At 38.9% G+C, this 15,000-nt stretch overlaps 3 protein-coding genes across 3 annotated transcripts in view; 2 read left to right on the top strand and 1 right to left on the bottom strand.

The window, feature by feature from the left end:
* LOC149111286 (uncharacterized) overlaps positions 1-1,019 on the top strand; it is a 5,492-nt gene extending 4,473 nt beyond the window's left edge. Inside the window, exon 3 of the mRNA XM_089290938.1 lies at positions 1-1,019. This exon is cut by the window's left edge and continues 904 nt beyond it. The gene's annotated coding sequence lies outside the window, so the exon portion shown is untranslated.
* Positions 1,020-8,075: 7,056 nt separating this feature from the next.
* On the bottom strand, positions 8,076-10,005 carry LOC110050809 (uncharacterized). Its single transcript, XM_020756773.2, has one exon. The coding sequence runs from the start codon at positions 9,559-9,561 to the stop codon at positions 8,158-8,160; it is 1,404 nt and encodes a 467-aa protein (XP_020612432.2). The 5' UTR covers positions 9,562-10,005; the 3' UTR covers positions 8,076-8,157.
* A 1,067-nt stretch (positions 10,006-11,072) lies between these two features.
* On the top strand, positions 11,073-13,070 carry LOC110050808 (uncharacterized). The gene has a single exon (XM_089290941.1). The coding sequence runs from the start codon at positions 11,968-11,970 to the stop codon at positions 12,706-12,708; it is 741 nt and encodes a 246-aa protein (XP_089147067.1). The 5' UTR covers positions 11,073-11,967; the 3' UTR covers positions 12,709-13,070.
* Positions 13,071-15,000: the final 1,930 nt, after the last annotated feature.

The raw sequence follows: 15,000 nt of genomic DNA, 5'->3' as shown, positions 1-15,000 counted from the left end.
TTCAGTTCTTTTCTGCATTGTTTTGTTTTACAATGCATGATAGCACTTCTACAAACATCATACAAGGGTGATAAATCGAAGACAATTAATATGATTTGCCATACGACCTTTTACAGTGACGTTTCTTACAAAACAATTAGTAATTGTAAGATTGTTTTCAATGTAGAATGACGTTTTTCTCGAAAGCAGCAACATCATATGGCCGAGATGAAGGGAAAAGAAAAAGAAAAAAAAAAAAACAGTTAAAATAAAACACAGCTCACTCCCATAAACTTTAATTACATAACATCTTACAGTAGTTCAGTCCAAGTAGATTGAAATTTGTTGAGTGCTATTTTTTTTTACCAGGAAGATTTCTTCTAAAATGTTTGAACGGTTCTTAGTCGTAAAAGAAAGCAGTCAAAATGTAGCTTCTATTGCATACGAAAGCCTAGCTTATCCCCCAGGCGTAAGGTGATTTATGCATTCATTGAGGATTTAATTCAAACAAACGAAAAAAAATATTTTGGCTGGATTTTTTACCCCACCATTTGGTGAGCTGACTGTTAAAACGATAGTTGAACTAGAAGTATGCGACGGGTGATTTTAATGTCACCTGTAGCTAAATGTCATTAGTAGCTGTACCGATAAGAAAAATAAATGTAGCAGATTGACTAGATTTCGAAGAATTTAATATTGCAAAATTTCCTTGTATTTATTAGTTTTATAATATCTTTAGTCAAGCAATATAGAGCATGGATGATTGATTTATCGGTAAAGAGATATTAGAATGCTGATCAATCAATTTTAGAGTGTCTCTTTTTTACTGTTGTAAGTTTTTGGCTTTTGATGTAACTGAGACTTATCTTAGGCGTTTCTTGTTTTGTCATTTCACGAGGAGCTTAATTAATTAATTAATATTAAGCAAAAAGTAAAAGAGTAATTCTATCCGTAACCCTTGTGGTATTTGTGGTATTAGTCATTGAGATGAAAAGAGCGTAGTGTAGAATGATCACAATAAATGTAAAAAATGCAATGTGCTTTTTACATAAGTCGTTCCTTTTAGAATGTTTGATTATTTAGGACAATACTATTACCTTGAAAAATTAACCCTATTCTTGTTCCTCTTCGGCCCAGTCGACGAAGGTGGAGCGTGAGAAGCTGGTTGAGGCCATTACCCTTTAACATTTAGAGTATTAGAGCCATGACAATGACAATTTATAGCACGGACAAAAGTATTTCCTTTGACTACCGGCGTAGGTGACGTCATTATTTCCCGGAAAAACTTTCATCTTAGCCATCTAGAAATGCGCCAAAACGGACCCAAACGTAGTCAAAAAGGATAATGTGCCTAAATATTTCTTAAAAATTGAAAGGTATTGCAATGAAAGTTAAAAATTACTTCATTTAAGACTCAGAAATTCAAAATCTTAGAAACATGCCTTTGAAAAGATGTTGTCATTGAAACATCAAAATCCCTGTTAAGTGATATTTCGTACGAAATTGTTCCCAAATAAAGTGTAAGTCATCATATTTGGAGTTAATTGCTTGGATGCTCTTCAAGTTATATTGCAAGCGTTCAAAGGTGATGAAGACCTCAAAGCTCGCATGGCCCACCATCTGGTTGAAAGGGGACATAAAAATCCTTGACCAATGATATCTCATACTAAATTGAGTAGGGGTAATTTTGTATTTCTACCGTACAACGTCACACCCCTCACGGGAGAAAGTAGCTTTTTCGAAATTATTGACTCAAGATTGAGTAAAACATATGCTGTAAAATGAAATATTTCTTTGATCCTTCCCTTACTTCAAAAAAATTATTCCACTGGCGCTTATTCTATGCCACATGAATAAAGCTAACTAGGATCCTTGGCAGCCCAATCATATCAAATGTGTCTATCTGTATTTGTATTTTTTATTTCTCTACTTGACGATTTGAATACAGTAGTGTTAAAGTAAGGTGCAGTAAAAGGAAAGTGGAGAGGGGAAAACATAGTAAACTAACTAAATACCTTTGAACAAGATACATTTATTTTAGGACAAAAAAGAAAACTAGCATAAGATCGGGGAGATTTAACACATGGTAAATAGTTAATGTTCGACTGAGCAAAATAAAACTGGTAAAGTGCTTTTTTTAAAAAAAATAGTTTTCTAGTCGGCTTATTACGTGTGGATAAAAGTGAAGGAATGTCATTCCAGTAATAGCATCCAATGGTAATTGAGCCAAATTTCCTTACATTTATTCAGAAAGATTTTAGACACACTGTTTAGAGGTTAGGTGTTGTTAGGACGCATTTCAGTTAGCATCATTTTGTTGCCCAGATACAAGAGAAAGGACGATCTTTTTTCAGTATCAGTATCAGTATCAGTTTCAGTATCAGTTAGGTGATCATAAAATAACAATGTCGCGCTAAAATAACAATGTCGCGCTATCAGAACGTTTATGGACTTGCAAGTGAAGAAATAGGAGTCTAGCTGCGTGAAACAACTATAGAGCTAGTGATACTTTATCATGAGATCAGTATTCCATCGCGGGACATACCCTCGCCTCCCCATCTCTCAAGCAATATTATGTCACGTTGCTTCCGTTTTTGCAGACACTTACAAAGTAAGGCTGGCGTCTGCATATATATACCTAGTTGCAGTAGCTATGCAAGAAGTAAGAAATAACAAGCAAACACTTATCGCTGATGTTTTACATGAGAAAACATCGACGAGCAACTAAAATGCCCAATCAAACCACTCACTTTGATACACATCAAAGTTTTCTAGGTAAGGAAATAAGTGTTTTCTGATTCATAGTTCTGATCAAAAGACTAAAAGGAATGTTTCTTGACTGGAGGTTCAATCGTGGGGAACCAACACGTCGAATCGTCTGACCAACTGGTTGAGCCTGGTAATAATCCAGACTGACTTGAGTGAGTGGAAGTGTCATCATCGTCAATAATAGTTCTCTTGTTAACTCGTATTTTCCAGTTTGTTGACTTATTCGTCACTACTTGATCTTCTTTAGGATAGTTTTTTGACGTAGACGCTTTCCTTGAACTGTTCGAAAACTTTGCAGGATTAAAACCTCGCGAGTTTTGATTTACAGGCCGAGGAGTTTTATGCATCGGGGCTGTGAAACTCCGGCTACAAGTTTTTAACTTAGAAGTGTGTTTTGCTTGCTTGGCTACTTCACGGCTAAGAGATTGAGTTTCCATTCTATCTTCATCAGGGACTTCTTCTATACTTGGTAAATCACTTAACAAGGATCGTATCCAGTTATCGGGACAACTTCTCGCTATTGTGCCACTGAGCGTCGATGTAACTTCACATGTTCCTATGGCGGGAAATGATGCTCGTCTAGCGAACGGTCTGTGGCCAGTTTCGGCGGGGACGTTTTCGCGGGGTTCCAAAGTTACTGAACGTTTTCGTTTTCTAAGCAATCCATTCCCTTCATTTTCTGAGTCCTTAGCAGAGTCTTGTTCTTCTTTGTTCATAATGTACAGTCCGAAACCGGACTTATGCTTCTCCTCCACTTCTGATTCCAAAATTTCTTTCAAAACTTCACCAAATTCCGCGCTAAATTTCGGACATTAGCCTCCGTCGCAACCTGAATTGTTTTTTTGTCGAGAGATCTTGTCTAACTGTCTCTAGACAAATCAAAATGCTCTCCATGACCACTGCATGTAAACATTGTACGCTCCCATGCAAACATGTAGCTAATGTACATAGATGCTCATGTCAAAAATAACCTTGTACATGGCGTAAACAACTTGGTTCTGTTTACAACTCATAACGGAATTTTGTCACGTATTCGTAGCGCTCGGGGATCAAAATTTTTTGTTTTAAAAGAATTGTGTTTACATTGTTCTTTAAGTTAATTGCGGCTATGTTGGGAAGCTGTTTTCAATAACTCTAATAAGAGGACTTCATTTCATTTAGAGTTCCTAACAAATCACCTGTCTATTCGAAAGGTATATTCTGATAATATGGATTTGAATCAGCCCATAAAACGATAAGCTTCATTGACGCTGGAAAAAATTCATTAAATTGGTACAATTTGGGAGACGGAACTGATGGAAAAGAACAATCCTATAATCCGGCGACCTAGAGTAAGAGGAATTGTTCGTTTTCGCAAAACTGACCTTAACCGTCGAATCTATTTCTGTGCAATAACACCAATAACTCCATGCAGCGTTCATATATTGGTTCAATAACACTAAAATGGCAGACTTATAAGTGGTTTGACGGAGCTTAACATTTTAATGGCGTGGAGTGAAAGAAGGTGCAAAAAGCCTTTTGTTGGTGGAGGTGACGGTATTAACAAAAAAAATGATCAAATTATGAAGTTGTTTTCTTTTTCAAAAAAGTTGTTTAATCACTCAATAAAGGGGGGAGGGCTGAGGTTTCCCACAGCTTCAATTAACCGCCCCTCCACCCCACCGCCGCCTTACCGTCTCTGCCTCCTCCCCACAGTAAAGTTATTCGTACATTGTTTTATTCTCTAATAAAATGCGTTAGGTTGCTTGAAGAAATTAGCAGAGCCAGCATTCACTCTCGTGACTCGGATATGGAAGAAATTTCATCTCCAAGCCATGCAAATGTTATGGAAACCAATCTGCAATTTACCCACATTTCTTCCACATATTCGTTATTCCGTGCCCCTTTTCAAGAGTGTTAAGGTCGCCACACACGAGGGGACAAGTCCCTGCAACAAGTCGCAGTGTCAAGTCCCATCGTGTGAACTAGCCATTTTTGCCACAAAACCTAGTCGCAGGTACTAACATTCGGTCCGTGCGACTCGTCCCACGAATTCAACAAGTCCCTGTGACTTGTTCCTTAAAACGCTTCGTGTGAACTGTTTGTGGAATAAGTCCTTGCGACCAGTCCCTTCGTGTAAGCTCTTCACGAGACTAGTCGCAGGGACTAGTCATAGAGACTAATCCCCTCGTGTATGCCGACCGTTAAATTGACGTATCCAGCTTATATTTAACGTCAGAAATTTGCACTGAGCAAGCTAGAAATAGTTTACAAGTCATTTTTTGTTTTGTTTTCCACACTTGCACATGAAACATTTTTTATAAGACTGAATCAAAAAATAAGATTAATTGCGTTAGTGTGTCGATGAAGTGACGAGAGTGAGATACTCTGCTGCTTTAACTGAAGCACTACCTAACTGAGTATTGTTTGGCAACATGAGTGCACTGATTTAATCCTAGCCAGACTAAATTTTAAACTGCACGCGTTTCGACCGAAAGCATGGTGGGAAAGATTGTACCACACAGAATTCTCTGAACGCTTGATTGGACCGGATAATTCATTTTTAAGTCGTGCGTGTTTTTCTCTCACCAAACACCTTGGACAGCCGGGATAATTTACATTTAAGTCGGGCATGTCTTTTTCTGACCAATCCTACTGTCGGACGGTAGGATTGATTAGTATTAACGCCAATGCAGCTTGAATGTAGACTGTATGTGAAGTGATATCCCTATAGTAGTAACAATACCAAGGAGTTAAGCTCATAAATCCCTGCTACCGCACGCTAACGAGTAATGAGCCAATTGCTCTTCACAATGATGAATCGCGAAGCCCAAGATCAATACAAGAGGCTAAAGTATTCCTAAACAAACAAACTGTCTTTCTTTAGAAAACAAAACTTGCGGAATGCTTTGTATTGCCAGGTCGGCTTCAAAACATGCGATTTGTTTTCGGGTGTTCTTTGTTCGGCAAACGTATTTAAAAGGATTCAACTTCTTGAAGGTGATTGAAAAAGTTATATCGTCGAATTAAGACGGCCTAACTAAGAGCGCTATGGAACCTGCCTTTGAAACAAAACAAGTTCAAGGCCAATTTTCCATACTCCAAATTGATTCGGAAGATAAGCGAGTTGCTGCAATGCCTGGGACCGTCAGATATTCTGAAAAGAGAGTTAAAGAAGATCTCATGATGAATGACAGCGGTGCACGCATTTCATCGCTGGAAAGTGTGGCTGGCCATGCAAGCTTGCAACGAAGCCATTCTGATGGGGTACACCGGTATACAGGACGAAATTCACTTTGCCCGCCGTCGACAACAAAACTTCCAAAGATTCCTGCGAGGAGGTTATCGAGCGACACGACCGGGACTGAACAACATTTTGTTTACTGCAAGGATGGCTTGTCACGGATTCACTCAACTCGTCAAAATGACAGGAATCAAGGGTTTCTTGGAAGCGATCTTAACGCAGCTCCTTTTTCAGTGAAAAGAAAAAGTTTGCCGCAAGAAAGCACTTTTTCCCCCGACTCTCACCGTGCTCAAGGGCACCACTTGGTTGCACGAAGGCGAAGTGCGCCCTGGTCTTCTACTTCGAGGCAGCGAAAATCAGGCGTTAGTTCCTGCAACGAAGCCTCAAGCTGGCACATTAAAAAGCATAAGAGAAGTCTGAACATAGACGATGACGATAGCGATAATTTAGAGGAAAGCTGGTCGAGAAAAAGTTCCAGTTCGTCGGGGTTTTCGAGCCAGTCCAGTCTGATATGACCGATGCGAGTTAATAAAAAGTGAATTGATGTGCTCGAATACCACGTCTCTTCCAAACAACCGCAAACTGATATTCAACGTTAAGTAAGCCTAGTTTTCTTGCAATGTCTGGCAAGTTAAATTAAAGTATAGCATTAGTCAATTGAAAAACTGAACCAACTTGACAACGATTTACGAAGGACCTCTATTGATACCAGCCATGCCAACCTGCAGGAATAAATATGATCGACTTGACTTAAATTGAAGCTAATTGATTTACCTTGACAATAGTTAGACTGAACTCGCTAAAAAAGCGAGAACTACTGTTGAGCATCCACGAGCAAGGAAGAAATAAAATCGTTGTTTACGAAATCGACGGTGAAATAAAACCAGTTTGTTCGAGGCCCCTGGCTGATTACGCAACCACAGAAAATGGCTTTTCATAGCAACCTTGAGATGACAGGGCTTCCTTGTTTATAGACTAATCCAAAAGATCTGTAACTAAGGAAAGATTGGGGTGGATACACAGGGAAGTATATCTGAAGTAGCAAGGAGCTGTCGTATGAAACAGTTTACTAGTTGATGTATATAGGATGCAAAATCGCACAGAACTTTAAAAAGTCGTTGAAAGCTGTATATACCCAGAATGTATTCTTTCTTATTGGACTTCGAAACAGTGACTGAGGTACAACCTAATTGTATAACAGTGTGAAAATAATATTGTGAAATTTTATGAAATGATCGACACATCTTTATCTTTTGTAATAATTTACTATAATGATATATATTATACGAGAAAGCGTGCTTTTAAAAATCTCCATGTCAGGCCTAACTCTTTTGATATACAATTTCTGAATCAAAACTAGCATTGTAAAGGTTTATGATTTATTGTAAAGGTTTATGAAGGATGTAAGGCAAATAAACTCCGTCTTGTTCTAAAGCCCGAGGTGTTCAAATCAGCATTTCAGCATCAATCTTGTAATGCAGTAGTCAGATCTGGGCTTTCAGTAGGGAATATGCCATGGTGACCATTTTTGATTGCGTCAGCTTAAATGTTCTCTCATGATGCAATCTTTCGTGAAGTTATTGCTTTACAGAAAGTTAGGAGTGAATAGGAAAGACCTTACATATCACACATACATTGAAGACGAAGGCGCAAGCCGTCAAACTTTTCAATAAAAAAGTATGGATTTAACAAAAATTCTTGATCACTTCAACAAGTTGTACTTTGTAGACTACAGATGAACTTTCTTTCCGAAAGCATATGATTGCTCTATCAGTTCAAAGCTTTATGTACAATTGAATTGATACCAGCGATTTACATCTCGGCGAAAAGCGATGCGTTGTTAACAGATATCTGCAATACGTTAACCATGACTGAGAATTTTCAAAAGTGATCTTGTTGCCGGGCAACAGCGAAAAGTTGACAGTACACGGGTTAAGATATGAATTTACAAACTCCTTCCAAATACATCGTATCATGAAAATTTCTCATTTTTACTGCTTTAATCTTATAAAAAAAGAATCATCATTATAATTAAAAAGAAAAGGAAACTCTTTGTCTGTGGAGGTGACGGTGCGAACGGCAGTGCGAATAGACTGACGACATATTGACACAGTGTAGATTTTTTGTTTATTATTCTAAAATAAATATTTACAATGGATCTTAATGATAGTGGAACATTCTGAATTTCATTTTGAAGTGTTTCTTTGATTCTGTAAAATGTCTGGCAGAGAACTCTTGTCTAAAATGTACGCTTCATGTAGGGAATCTCCATCTTTCTCACCTTGCTCATTGTCTAGGTTCAACGCCTCTTCTTCTTCTTTGCTGTTTTCACTGAGGCTGTCCATAGAAGTAGGCTCGAGACTTCCAATTGTCCAGGAATTCAGACGAATGGAGAGTGTGTCTGAACTTCGACGTAAAGGTACCCATCTAGAATCACTCCTAGACACGTTCGAAACTGGGCGACTAATGGCTGGCAACTCAGCGCGACTCTCAGCTCTCAGTTCTTCTTCTTGTATTTGTTCCGCCCCGTACTCTTCCTCCATTTTGTTCAGCATTTTTTTAAATGCACAGTAAGCCTTTGACAAGCCAGTTAGCGTGCTGTTATTATTTATTTTCTTCTCTTGAATGCTCTGCAAGTGGGATGCCCAGGCATTGCTATCCAAGCGTACTTTGTCGTTTTTGTTACTGTGGTTTTCGATTTTTATACTTGCCCTGGATTTGACCGTCGGTCTTCCAACTGCAGTCAGACCTGGAGTCTCAGACTTAACCTTGACCTCACGACACGGGCTTGTAGGCAAGTTATTAGCTTGAAAATTAACTGACTTACTTTGTTTCTCTTGATCACGAGGTCGACCATTCTGTTTTTTCAAAGTCCATATTCCCGCCTGCACTCTCTGAGTGGCAGGTATTCTAATATCGTCATATCGACTAAATTGAACTAGTTTAGTCAGTTTTTGTTGACTTGTGCCGCGTTCTTTTTTTCCCTTTGTACTGTTGCTTGGCGACTTCGAAGCTCTGCTTATCTTTCTGGTAGCTTTGGGCTTAGTTTTATCATTTGACTTGTCGTCCGGAGCCTGGCTCTCGCACTGAAACGCTTCTTCATCAAATACATCGTCATCATCATCGTCGTCCTCGACTTTTCGAAATGCCCTTCGTCGACAACATTCGCATCTTTTCAAGACGTTGACGTTGATGGGACGCAGTTCCACCTTTGGCGACTTGTGGGCGCTGCAATGACCAGCCTCTTTTGCTTTGTCTGCCGGGCCAGCTCGTGACTTTACCACTTGTGGAGGCGCAGCAGCGAGCACCTCTGTACTTAGTTGGCTGTTAGTTGCTTTCTTGGAATGAAAAATACCCGCCAGCTCTTTATAAAGTTGATTTTTCTCCGTGTACGAGTCTTTTAAGAATGTGCATCTTTCCCTCTCCACTTGTTGCTTAATCAAAGTAATGCGTCGACCGGTCTGACGAAAAATCCTAAATACATCTTCGTTCATTGACGTGGACCTCTTCAAGTTGGCATTTTTCTGAATTTGAAGAAAGGCAATCGAACTCTGCAAAGTAGTGTTGGTCACTGAGTCCTTGGTTGCCATCTCCACAACCTAACTTTCAATCTCAATCGATTAACAGCTTGTGTATTCTTCGTTACTGTGGTTCCTTTGTGTGTACTTTAAAAGCACTTAAAAGAGTAGTTTTCCAAAGAATTTCAGTTTTCTGTGAGCAACGTTTCGTAATCTTTTGCTGGTTTTCTTTCAGGTTTGTTTTCGTCACTGTAAACAACTTTAGCTAAGACCTTTACAAGGTACTGTTTGCCGTCAAAAATAATTTAATTGTCCCTCGTGTACTTTGACGACCACCTCTTTGTTGAAAAATGTTGCTCAAAATTTGACAAGAAGGGCAATGAGCAATTGAACATATACTTCTGTGTCGATTATCACTTTCGACGTTCAATTTCCAAGCAACTTATCTAGTAAACTTCGATGTACTTTGTTCTGTAAACACTATTCTGTAATTGATGGGTTTACAGTCAGCCAAATATATTCAAATGATGCAACCTTAAGTAATCCTCAAGGGGAACTCACATTGATGAAAAATGGCTTAACTAAGCTTAATAACAGGAGTACTGCAAACGTTGACGCACGTTTTCTTTGTCCTCGGATTCTCTTTGTTAAATTTGGGTCAATAGTAACCATGGCAAAAAATCAGTTGTTCTTAGTGAAACTTCGGAGACTTAACAGTGTCAATAATGGACCCAAAATGACCATGAAAAGTAATGAACTCTGGAAAACATTACATTAATTCAAGTACATTTATACAATGGTTAACTCATCATCGAAGTTCATGGGCCATCGAGCCTGGGATTATCATTTGATTAGCGTCCTCTATTTAAATGTTTAATTTACCTATTCTCATTTGAAACCAATAAAAGACCTATCAAAAGACAATGAAAATAAGGCAGCGTCTACACATCGCCGGAGAAACTTGAAAACGCGTCTTTATTCTAACGGTTGGGCCTACCGTGCACACTAACCGTCACCAAAACGGGGCTTTTGGAAAACGCTCTTCAAACCGGAAGAATTTGAAAATTCCTGCTTTTCGTTTTGGTGTGGACTGAAATAGTTTTGAAAACGGAGCTTTTCGAAAAAAGATGGCATCACGATAACCATGTGATTTCCCTGACCTATAGTTTTCAGTCCTCAAACACAAATCCAAAGTGACCGGTTATTATTGTGTATTAGAATACCTCCGGCGTAGTGTGGATGGAAAACATTTGATGCGTTTTCAGAGTGAAACCTCCGTGTTCAAATTCCTCCGGCGTAGTGTGCATGAGTCCTAATTGCTCATGCAGCTTTTTGTCCTTGTTGAAATCATTAGTTTTCCCTAGTAATTACTGAGTTAAAACGCCCGTAAACAACCCGACGTAATTTTGTGGTTGGTAATTACACTTTTAAGACTATTGACAAATCAGCAAATGTCTTTCTAGAATTTGAACTCCATAGATAGAGTCTTAACTAAATAAACATTGGGAGCAATTCACACCACTGTACGAAATATTGATGTCGTTGAAGCCTGTTCTGGCTCAAATATTAGCTGTGAACGTCATTTATTTTCAAATTGTCTTCCAGCAACTTTTAGTGAGTGTTATACTTTTACACAAGCTCCCTGACTAACTAGATACGTAGAAGCACTAATGAAAGAAAATATTATGTCAGCGTGTTTTGCAGTGGCAGTGTCAATCCGATCACCGGTGGATAATTGATTTCTTTCGCTTTTAATTTCCAAAGGTTGCTTCTCAACAAACGAGCTAATCCCACAAACGACACCGACCGTTCATTTTTCCAATTTGCGACCGAAAGACAATGTAAGTGCTCTTTTTAATTATTCTATTTGCATTTCGAACTGAAAAGTTATTTACTTTTGTTGAAACAAACCCGCTAGAAAACACGGAAACAGAAAACAAATATCAGTATTGTAATAAGTTCGGATCATTGAGAGACAAATAAAACGAATTCAAACACCATTGATTTAACGAAGAGATGGAAAAACCGTGTCAATAAAGAATGCACATCTGCGTTGGCAAAAACGAGATTAGTTTGTCTAGAAAAGTGCTTTCAATTCCTGTTCAAAGCCGAAAGCGTGAAGAACAATGAAAAGTACAGACCACAAAAGCAGAGGTAATGAACTAGGCAAACAGCCAAAAAAAAAAAAAAAACAATTTACGCTAACAACGGTTGTGTTTGTTCAATGTACATTTTCTAGCACTCGCTAGAAATGACTTCCTTGACAAAAGTCTGGTAATTTGTTTAATTTTAATAACAACATACTTGCTGGATTTACTTAGTTCAATCAATTGACGTGAAAGAAAATGAAAAAATTGAACCGTATTGACAGATGGCTGCAATGTCTCATTTTGGATAGCTAATTTTTGTACAATGTACGCTGGCGATTTTCGACGGTGAAAATCACAAACGTTCTCGAGGAATTCATTGGTTTGTATTATGCCTTCAGGAGATTATTCCGGTAAGCAAAGGCAGTCAGTCTACGAAAAAGCTTTAGTAATCTCCCATGAGGGTGAAAAAGAGTTGTCACTACTTCAGAAGGACCTTGACCGTTCCAAACTGCAGGCGTACATCTCCTACAAGCTAGAAGAGAGAGAATTGCGAAACGAGCTGTTTCGAATTAGACGTGAACAGATAAATTTGGCCAAAGAGGCGAAACAACGTCAACGAGACAAGAGAAGCGTCGATGACATTGCAAAAGAAATGAAAGTAAAGAATCCTGGAAACAGAGGCGCCACAGCAATCATGCTCGAGAAAAAGTTTGCTCTACCAGAGGTTAACTGCACTCAGAACAACGTACCGAAGATTTTACGAAGGTCGTTGTCGCACGAATCGGAATATTTCACGTGGACATGCGGGTTGCCGAAGATCGAGAACGCAGTGAAAGCGTTAAATCCTTCAGGCGGTGAGCAAAAGAAGAAAGGAAAAGATGAGAGCAAAGGAACAGGTGATTCCGCTGAGGGAGTTCAAAATGATGATACCAGCAGAGTGCGGGCAAATACAATTCATAGCATTGTATACAACGTCCCCGTGACTGAACCAAAGAGAGGCAACTCTATGACACAATCTAGCTTGCCTCCTATCAATACAAAACTTCCGAAAATTAATGTGACAGCCGCTCCAGACACGGAGCTCATTTCCAATAACAAATCTAACCGTGTCAAATTACCTAAAATTTAGATGACGAGTCCCTCAAACTGAAACTAGAGAAGAACGAACGCAGTTCTTTCGGAAATCGGGCAATTTGCCCGTCTCATTTCAGTGCCAGAATGACCTCCAGTAGATCAATAACGAGAGCATTTCGTTGTTTTCTCGCAAACACATGACTAACAGGAACATTCTGCGGTCAAGCGCAAACGAGTACAGCAGCTAACATAGTTCTGCAGCGTAATTCGTGGAACTGAGTGTTCTCTTCTCAACAGGCCAAGCAAAAAGTCTTGCGAGAGTATCGTAATTGGCGCTCTGTAAGACAGTTTGCAAATTGTAACCTGCACGGAATGTTTGTTGAAACTGAACAAAATAAACAACAGACGGGAGTTGAATATATGATTAATCTGGAACTGATCATAGCTCAGACTATAATGTTTTAGTTATTCCGGACGGATTACCGTGTACTTTATTCATTACGGACAGGTTATACAAATATATATATATATATATATATATATGTCTGGATTTATGAAAACGGTGTTTAAGACTGAATCAGGTGTTTTTTGATTTTTTTTTTTTTTTTCATTTCTTTGTTTTTGTTTTCTGCTTTCGCTATGACAGCAGCTTGTAAATCTTACCTAGCATGAAATGTAGGAACTCCTTGCCGCATGTTTCATTTATTTAGGTATTTTTTTCATTATTCATCGACCCTCCCCCCCCCCCCCCTTTTCAATTTGCGTTAAGTTTAGCCCAGGCTACACTCGTCTGAATTCAGTTCGCGCGGTGACTCTGACAAGGAGCGACCGATTAGCGTTCTGTATTTGCTGTCTAAAGGAAGTCTGCCCGAGGACATCATTAAGTCCAATTAAGTCCAATGAAGGCCCAAGTCTAACGATTTGCTAGTAAGCGTCGTCCATTATCGTACCTGAGGCGGGCCTGAGGACATGTGTAAACTGTACGGGTCACATTTAGTCCCGTAACAGAAGGCCGTTTGCCCTGTGGCGATAATGTTGTGCTTGCTTTAGACAGCAAAAATCTTTCGCCACATCAATTTAGGGCTTAGACGTGCAATGGACTGGACATTTCTAGCTGCTGTTGGCGTCATTTGCTTTGAACTTTGATGTAGCTAAAGACTTAGAAAAAAAATCTGTTGAAATCTGGATGTGCCATTCCGCGCTCGACAAAACTGAAGTACATCCGGGACATTGCTATTTGCGAGCAAAACATGGCCACGAGGAGAGAGAAGAACATGAGTTCAAGCGCTGATCGTGAGTAGAATTTCCTTGTTTTATCAATTTTAGGCGTTCTCGGCTTAGCTAAGTATCAGAACTGTCTGTGATTCGCTAGCGCGGAAGAAATTTATTTGCGTGGCTTCCGGGCGATAATTGACGTAACGACAACATGTTGAGTGTTCGCTTACTGCTAACTATGGCCTAGTTTGTCTGAAGTTCAATCGATTCTCGATGTAGGAAGCTCTTGTTCAGTCCATTTAGGACGATGCAGGCCTTTAGAAAGCGATAGATTAGCTCTCCGCCGCGGTTTTGATATCTGTACGTTCGTGTTGATTTAGACTCCAATTTCATGTTAAAAGCACTCTTAATTAAATTGTACAATTCATGATTCAACGAAAAGACGGTGAATTTAGTCTTCCTGGCTTCAAAAGGCATACAGGAGAGTTATTTGCTGTTATTTGAGCTACGATAAGCCTCGTGGAAAGCTAGCTCTAGGACAGAATTGTAGCAAGTTAGATTATCAGTGACAAGTCAAATTCTATGGCTATGTTTTTGCGAATCCGGTCAGATATTGAAATGAAATGTCACGTAACGGCTACTTTTTGGCTGAAATATAGAGGTAAATAACCGATTCCACTGCTTACCATGCTCTTGTTAGCGTGACTGGCTAATTTAACCCACAGTAAAGACATAGTGAGGTCATTTAGGTGAAATCGCAGAGGTTAAGCCTGTCTAAATTAGTGCCGCGGCGAACCAAATGATCAATTTAAGCTCTAATTTAGTTTTGTTTGGCTCGTTCGACTCATTTTGCAGCGACTTTAAAGGCTTGTATAGGCATGGTATGGACTCTATTAAGAGTACACGAGGTAGATAGCACTCTCGGTGCGACATGGCCATATTTATGTACATTTTCTAACCGTTTTTTCAAAAACATGCCCGCTATTTTGGTGCAAAGTCTTTAACACGGTTTTCATAAATTCAGACATATATATATATATATATATATATATATATATATATATATATATATATATATATATATATATATATATATATATATATATATCTGAGACGTTGAAGTTTAAACGAA

The sequence above is a fragment of the Orbicella faveolata genome, unplaced genomic scaffold (assembly GCF_042242905.1).
Source record: "Orbicella faveolata isolate gen_17 unplaced genomic scaffold, um_ofav_v1 contig_24, whole genome shotgun sequence".
NCBI classification, from domain to species: domain Eukaryota; kingdom Metazoa; phylum Cnidaria; class Anthozoa; order Scleractinia; family Merulinidae; genus Orbicella; species Orbicella faveolata.
The sequence above is the reverse complement of the archived record's forward strand: the minus strand, read 5'-3'. Positions and strand labels throughout refer to the sequence as shown.